The sequence below is a fragment of the Malurus melanocephalus genome, unplaced genomic scaffold (genome assembly GCF_030028575.1).
Source record: "Malurus melanocephalus ecotype Western Australia unplaced genomic scaffold, MMel_1.1 scaffold_1202, whole genome shotgun sequence".
Taxonomy (NCBI): Eukaryota; Metazoa; Chordata; class Aves; order Passeriformes; family Maluridae; genus Malurus; species Malurus melanocephalus.
In genome coordinates, this window is record NW_026624434.1 from 43,768 (window position 1) to 52,312 (window position 8,545).

The following is an 8,545-nucleotide window of genomic DNA, read 5'->3' on the forward strand; positions in this document are numbered from 1 at the left end:
CAAACCCTGCCCCGAACCCTGCCCTGAATATGGCCCCAAACCCTGCCCCAAACCCTGCCCCAAACCCTGCCCCGATCCCTGCTTCAAACTCTGCCCCAAACCCTGCCTCAAACCCTGCCCCAAACCCTGCCCTGAACATGGCCCCAAACCTGGCCCCACACCCTATCCCAAGCTGTGCCCTCCACCCTGCCCCAAACCCTGCCCCAAACCCTGCTTTGCCTCTCTCACTTGTAGGGCCAGCAGCAACAAAGCTAACAGGGATTAAACTGCCACACAACCAACCAATCCTAATGAGTCTTGAAATCTCAGACCTACATAAAACCTTCTGTCCCAGCTTTCCACTTCTCACTCCCCACATGATTTCATGTTTAATGAAAAACTGACCTTATCACTCAGAGYTATGATTTAAAACTGCTTTTTTTCCACATGAGTCATGCCACCATGACTTTTTTTCCTGGCTTAGAAAGTATCAAAACTTCATTTCTTTGTAAACAGAAAATCGGAACCTCAGCAAAAATTATTTCCAAGGAAACAATTTACAGTTAATATTCTGTACAGTCATGCTCCTTGGAAACATCCTAGCTGCTCCAGGAACTGTTCAGCACATGGAGCACCAACAATTGCCACAATATTCCCCACACTGGCTTCCCTGCAGGGATTTTGGGKWTTTTTGGCCAATGCCTGTTAAAAACCCACAAAAGTGCTTATCTGACAATAACTCTGAGTTACAAGGCATTTTCACTGCAGACTGGAGAGCTGTTTGTAGTGACAAAAAATTCGGTTTTAATTGTGTGTTGAATGGAGCTGGCAAGCAGCTGCATGGGAGTGTTAAAAATAGCGACATGTAAATAAAAGTAAAATAAATTAWATAAAATTCATAACRTGTTCTTCATCTGGGTAGACTTAGAAAGTTAAACCTGATGTTTTTATCGAATCACCCACTTTGCCAGCTCAAAGAGAGTTTCCACATAAAATTATTAATTAATTAATKGAAGTTCAAGCACAAAGAGCTTTTTAGCAAAACTTTTCATGCAAAAAAATTAAGGGGCTATAGATTTAAAAGCAAGGAAAAATATTCTATCAAGTAAAATAGGATTAGTTAGGCAGAAAAACTAACTGAGGGAGATGAACAAGGAAAAAAAATTGTGTGAACATCCAGGATTAAACCTGGATTTACTGGATAAATGAARCCATATGCAGAATTATTTGTGTATATATACACATATAAATATACATAAATATACACAAATATACATATAAACATTRATTTCTTAAGAGCACTTGCATCAATGGAATTGAATAAGACATTCTACATTGGCTGGTTTACAAATCAATGCCTAAATATCACAGCAATRAAGTGCTCTATGATTCTGCTGGCAGAATATTTTTTTTAAATAGCACCTTAGTAACAGGCTTTGTAAAAATTTTATAAACTTTTATAAAATTCTGGCTCCATGTTAGAAGAGATGTGTAAATTCTGYATTTCCTCTCTGGTTTCCAGTGCTGCTAACCATAACCTAAAAGATGATGGAAAAGCTCTTTTTTTCTACATTGGTTGAATTGGAGCAGAGGACATTTCCTTTTCTGTGTAGGGGCAGAAAACCTCAAAGCATTCAAGTATCCTGGATATCTGAGCACAAAGCCCACCTGAGATCCACGTGCCTTTTCCTCCATGCCTAAAAACCTCATCTGAGCATCTGCTGGGCAAGGTGCTGCAATTCCTGCTCTGGGTTGAGAATTCCAGCTCCAAGCTCCTGAAGGAACCCTGGGGTGGGATCACTTCTCTGTGCTGCCATGCCAGTTGTACCCTTGGAACTCCCATGGCAGGAAAAGAAAWGGTGATAAAAATAATTCCCTGCTGGGGTAGCCCAGATTGAAATCAGGAATTGTGGTGGTGTTTGGCCATGCCAGCCTCACAGGGGGAATGTGCTGCTGAGAAATGAGCTCAGGCAGGGTAAAGATTGCCATGAACACGAGAAATTCATCCTCTAATTAAACAGCAGCACTGCACGAGCCAAGCTTTGTTCCTGCCTGGGCAATAAATGATTGAACAYGATCATTTATAAATGAAACACACAGAATGGCACTGGAACGAGGGTGGCGTTAGCAAACATCTGCTGAGGGCTGAGCAGAACTAAACAGCAAGGAAACGAGCAGGGCATTTCTCCTTTGGAAAGGGAACCCAGCAGGGCAGGAGCCYCATCCCCAGGATCCTGCAGAGGAGGAGCTGCACTAAAGGGAGCTCCTGCCACCCCTTGGGGCCATCCTGTCCCCAGCCCAGCCAGGGTCAGACACACCCCAGAGCCTCCAGCAGCTGGAAATGCTGCTCCAGCTGCAGCTGGGGGTGCYCTGTCCTAGAGGGGGACACAAAATCCTTCACCTGAGGGGTTTTGCTGGGTGGCTGATTTCTGGAGCCCTCCAGCCTCTGCTGGAGGAGCTGAAAATGCACAGCCCTTGTAACACTGTTTGAGGGCAATGGTGTTCCAGTATCTGAAGGAATAACACCACTGGGCTTTACCACTGTCTCAGAATTCATTAAGCCTGTTTAATTAACTGACAGCTGTTAAAGTAAATCATTATAAAATTTGAAATCACCTTGATAATGGTTTAACCTGGTTGCAGCTCAAAATACATGTTCAGAATGAAGATGTGCCGGAAGATTGTCATGAAGTTACAGGCAGCATAATAATCCTCTAATCCTCATAACAACCCCAGTGAAGGTCTTCCTGKGACAAAAAGGAGTTAAATGCAATGGCTTTTATAGGATAAAGCTTAAAAAGTATGAAAGTATTGCTCTGATAGTACAGGTGCATTGTMGGCAGTCCTGTTGTAAATTACTCCGCACATGAGAAAAATCAGTTTGAGGTAACAAGAGGTAACTAAGCAATAAATAGCTATTGATATAACATTGCATTTATATCTTAAACCTCCTGCCCCTACAAAATACAGTCAGGGAATGATGTAAAGAACATTTACATCCAGTTTGGGCCCCCAGAATGTGTCCAGCTGTGCAATGACTGTGCAAGAACATCCTTGTATAGTATGATCCTTTCCTTGGGAAAAGTCTCTCTTCAGCTGTATACTTGAACAGAACTGCCCCCAAAAACCACAGTGATCCTCCTCACTTTAGAGTTACTCAAGAGAAAAAGGGGAGTTGAGGTGGAATAGCTATGAGTTACCCACAAATGAGCTCTGAAATATTCAAGACTCATAAAATAAGGAACTTTGCTGCAGCTGCCCTAGCCCCTGCCCTGCCTGGGGTCCCCCAGGTAGTTGAAGCTCTCACTTGTCTGTGGCTCAGAATCAGGGTTTAAACAGCCACTGCTGGGGTTGCTGGGGTGTTGCTGAGGGTTCCTGTTTCCAGCAGAGGATCAGCTCTTCCGYTCCGTGGAGGGCCAGGCTGCCTCCGACGAGGAGGACGAGAAGTGGGCAGGAGAGCGAGCTCCCCGGCTGCAGCACGTGCACCAGATCCTGGCCAGGCTCCCTTGCTGCGGCAGTGGGTGAGTTCAGATCCTACATTAGTGCCATTTGAGCCTTTGGAAAGATCTAAGTGTGCTTTGCCCATCCTTTATGGCGCGTGGGGAACACCATGCTGGACATTCCCCCTGAGCCCGAATCAGTGTTAGCCTCACTGGTGATCTGTGCTGACAAGAATYCCACAGRGAAACTGGCTTTTCCAAACACAGACCTTCATCAGGAGGCTTCACCAGCTCTTCTCTTTTGATTGTGTGTGTAGATGTGATGAAAAGACGTGGAGAAAGCTGCTCTCCTACTTGGAGACCACCACCAACACCGACAGCTCCACCACAGCGCCTGCAGAGCTCTCGGGGGGAACCTCCCCTCTCATGGAGCAGCTGGAGCTCAAGGGGCACCCMGGGAGAAAACTGGAGACAACCATGGAAGAGGTAACAGGTGCCAAGCAGAGTGTGKAAGGGTTATTTGTATTTTGGGTAGCTGCATTCACATGTATTTATATTTTCCTCTGGCCATTCTGCTCCCTCTTGCTGATGTTCCTCCTTGTGCTGTGGTTTGTCAGATCAAACTCCTGCTTTCCTCTCACACCGCATTCCTGCTCTGGTTCCTACCCAAAACTGCCTCTAGAGGATGAAATGCAGCCCAGGACCTTCAAATATTGCCCTTGATTTGCTGGGGTTCCTGAGCTGTGGATGAAATCCTCCCCATATCCGCAGGCATCCAGGACATCTGGGGGCACAGTAATTTTCCAGTAAATCTCTCCAGCTGACTGAGACTCGGTGTTTTGGAGTAAATTACCCCATTTGCTCTATTTCTTGGGCTTAGCCCAATATATTTATAAATAAAATAAATAATATGAATAGAATTAATAAGAAGAATGAAATAAGTTATAAGGTTTAGCAGAATATCCAACTCCCCTTCAGCAGAGGTTATAACCATATTATCTAAAGCCCCAGTGCTGTATCCCAGCAGTCCTGCGTGATTTTAATATTTAAATATTGCAGATTTCAGCCACTGGTGGGCTCAGATCGAAGTGCCATATTTTTCTTTCCATGAAACAAAACAAGTGCACCACATGCATTGCCCTTCTCTGCTTCTTCTGAGCTTCAGCTGGTTTAGTGTTTTTTACCCCCTTTTTAAACAAAGCAAAAAGCTTTTAAAAGTTCTGGGAGGATTATATGAATCAGTCAAATATTTAAAGTACAGGTAAAATAGTCAACGTCTTTACAAATTGCTGTCCTTTTTTTAATCAATATTTCATGTAATCTTTTCCGTTGATTAAATTAAGTGGAAGAGTTTACTTGCTAGGGAGAAAAAAATTAAACCAGAATAAAATCCYGTTTCTGCCTGACACAGTTTGCAGTATTCAAGGACAATTTACCCCTGCAATATTCTTTAGAGCAACAAAGAGGTTCCTTCTCTACTGCCTAGCATCAGTCCACAGAATAAAAACCACCTTCAGGTAGTGCCTGTTTTCTTCTCCTTTTTTCTCAGTCCGAGATGCTCACTTCTTCTGCAGCATCACACTGCCCTCTTTTTCATCATTAGTTCTGTGCAGCTTGTCTGGAGAAGCACCGTTACCAAGAGATTAATACAAAATTCCAGAGGAAAAATGAAATCTGTTGCTCTTGATTTAGAGGCAAGCAGGGAGGTGAAGAAGACTTGGTGCCAACACACTGCGAGGGGAATTTAATCAGTGGGATGAATCATTCTGAGCCTGTTAGAAATTTATTCTTAAGCTCTTTTATTTATCCAGCAGTTGCAGGGGAGGAGTTGGATGCTACAAATCAGACAAACAATAAGGAATTCCTGTCAAAAAGGTGACTTTTCTTGTAATCAGATAGGGAGACTGAGAAATGCTCTCTGTCTCTCGAGTACCTTGCAAATAAATAGATTGGCTTAATAAATAAACCACCAACACCTTCTCTGAACCTGCCAAAAGTACCTTATATATTTATGTGCTTCTGTTTGGAGGGTGGAAAATCAGAAAAATAACAAAAATAACAGGCAGTGGACTCAGCAGGCAACTGAAGGGCAGCACTCTCAGATACTGATTAATAATTGCTTCAGCCTGAGGCTGGTAAAACCAGAGGGTGAAGGAGTTCTGAGATTTGTCATGTCTAGAAAGTTCTACTTTCCAACAACCAAACACATAAAAATAGCTTCTCCTGAAGGCAGGGTGGTGACCTGGGGATGATAGATGGGGAGAGCACAAGTGAAACCTAAAAATAAAGTGTTCTGCTGCCAAACGCAGCATTGCAAAGAAATGCCAATTATTTTCTGTAAAAGCTTGCATGCGAGCTGCCAGCTTAATGAGAAAGACAATTAATTTGTGAACTGCCATGCAGGGTCAAATGAGGATCTCATGCCAATATCTGGATAAAATCAAGGAGGCACAGGGTGTTCCTCTTGGTGCCTCTCACCCGGTTCCCAGTGCAGCAGGGACAGACACGTCCTGCCCTTGCTGTCCATGGAGTATTATGGTTAATGGCCAATATTGGAGCTATTTRCCATGAATTCACTTTGCCTCTCCTTGAAGCTGGCAGTGCTTTTGGTATCTCAGGACAAGGATTCCCACACAGTCCTTGGAAAGGAACAAGTCTCCAGGATTTGTCTTTTTTTAGCTTCAAATCTGCTGCTTGATCGCCTCGGGTTTGTGCTTGGGGATCAGCAAAGGGTTTTTCCCCTTACAATTTTCCAGATTTTTACTGCCAGAACTGAGTTATGACCATTCCCAATCTGCCTCAGCTCTTCTGGTGTGGGAAACATCACCTCCCTCTGTTACTCTGATTCTTCCATGCACTTTCCAAGCTCTGTTACCCTTTTGGAGAGAGAACAGAAAACGTGGTTGGGATCTAAATGCAATGGCATCAGCACAGTTGGTGCTTCATGCCCTGTTCCTTTCCTGCCATCCTCTGGCAGGTACCTTGTGATCCCTGTTGGCTGCTGAGCTGTGCCCAGGAGGTTCCAGCCCTCCTCCACCATCCCTGCTCATTCCTGCCTCCCTTTGGACACTGAATTCCAGCTGATCTTTTATKGCCCATGGGTGTTCAACATTCACTCCTGCTGCGATTCTTTACAGGCAGCTTTGGGGTTGATTACCCCCAGAAAACTGTGTTGAGAGCAAAYTCAAACACTGAGACATTCACCTGTTTCAAAAATCATTTATGAAGAGCTCAGGTCTCAGCCCGGATCCTTGTGAGATCCTAAGGATTGTTGTGAACCCTTCACTCCTGGTCCCTGCCCCACTTTTTAACCAGCCCGAAGTCCACGGCAGGATCTCTGCTCCTGCAGAGGTGGAATTTAATATTTTATTGGGTTTTTAGTCTTTGGTGGTGAAACTTATCCAAAGCCTTTTGCAGATTTGAAATCCACTGTACCAACTGAATTAACATAGTTCAATCTATTCCTAGAGCCTTTCAAAGAAATGTAATYGATCCTTGGCTGTGTTCATCTATGGATTCACCACGTGCCTCCTCCATGACAGTTCTTATCAATTTGCCTGACAGATTTATTGATTTGAGGGGATTTGCTGTTCCTCAGATCATCCCYGCATCCCTCTCAAGAATTGGTGCACCATGTGCCCCCCTCCAGTCCTCTGAGGGTGATGTGATTTAGAAGATAAATTTCAAAGCATTTCCTTCTGCCCTTCTGTTACTTTTTTCTTCCCATTTTGAAAATGTTTCTCAGGGTGACTGCCTGTAAAAATGGCTGTGATATGAGAGGGAGCCTCCTTAGTTTCTGTGRAAAGCACAATAGAATTATTTTACCTTCCATTTCTTGGGGGATTTTTTGCATACTAATAATTCTTTTTCCTAAAGGTATTTGTACACACCATCCCAGGGCCCAGATTGTCCCCACAGCATTCCTGCCTTTTGTGGGAGGGCTGGGTACAGCAGATGGATTCTCCTCAAGGCGGATGTTTGCCAAAGGAGTATTTCCATTCCCAGAGGAGGCTCAGATCCCCAGACCAGGCTTTGCTGAGGGGCTTTGACAGAGCTGAGGATAATCCCACTCCTCGAGCCCAATGGTTTAACCACTGACCATGATGCCTAGATCTGGCTTGCCTAGAACAGAGGCTGGACAGAACTGAGAGAATCCAAAGCAGTTCTGTCATTKCAGGGCCTTCAGGGCCATCCAGGGCAGTCCCAGCCCAGCCAGGGGCTGCACCCACAATGGACAATGGCTCACGGCTTTTTCACCCTTTCTCACTTTTGTCCATTTGCACATCGGGATTTGCTGAATCCTCCAATTGCAGCTGCAGCCAATGCAGTCAAAAACTCCAACTTGGCTCCCCCAATTTTCTGTTGTTTCCATCTCTTGGGGCCTGGCACAGGGAGGTGTCCTTGAGTTTGGGGCTGCAGAGGAATTGTTTTGTGTAAAAATGGGAGAGCAGGAGCTCAGCACTGTCTGTGGAGTCTGGAGTTAAACACTGAACAATCACAGGGGTACAGAGACATGGGAATAGAGAARCTGAAATCCTGAGGGATCWYCCATCCCCRCCCAAGAGCCAGGTTTTAAAAGCAAATTCTGCATCATTACTGTGTTACTGCAGGTGTTCAGGTAGCAGCAGATGCTGGGTATAACCCAGGCAGGGAGAGACATTTGGGAGAATGTTTTATTCCTGTACTACCCAGGGCAGGTGAGCATCCCTTAGGAATTTCCATGAGCATCTGCCTAATTGTACATTGGGCAATTTTACATTTTAAAATATTGGCTTTTTCACCTCACTGTGATTTGCTGTGGCAATGCTTTGGCTGTACAGGGGAGTACAAAAGCTTCCTGTTCTCACAGAGACATGGAACAGAATCCCAAAATCCTTGAGGTTGGAAAAGCCCACCAAGATCATGGAGACCAACCTGTCCCCCAGCACTACCAGCACAAAGCCCTGTCCCCAAGTGCCACATCCGCACATCTCCTAAATCCTCCAGAGATGGGGACCCCACCACCATGCTGGGCAGCTCTGCCAGTGCCTGACCACCCTTTCAGTGATGAGATTATCCCAATATCCAATCTAACCCTCCCCTGGCACAGCCTGAGGCCATTTCCTTGTTACCTGGGACAAGAGACC

The 8,545-nt window shown here is 44.9% G+C and overlaps 1 protein-coding gene across 1 annotated transcript in view; it reads left to right on the forward strand.

Annotated features, from left to right (window-relative positions):
• Positions 1-1,454: 1,454 nt before the first annotated feature.
• LOC130586552 (EF-hand and coiled-coil domain-containing protein 1-like) overlaps positions 1,455-8,545 on the forward strand; it is a gene marked incomplete at its 3' end in the record, with an annotated part of 13,922 nt that continues 6,831 nt past the window's right edge. Inside the window, exons 1-3 of the mRNA XM_057387391.1 lie at positions 1,455-1,470; positions 3,365-3,500; positions 3,737-3,905. Coding sequence (XP_057243374.1) covers positions 1,455-1,470; positions 3,365-3,500; positions 3,737-3,905 — 321 coding nt within the window. The remainder of the gene's footprint in view (positions 1,471-3,364; positions 3,501-3,736; positions 3,906-8,545) is intronic.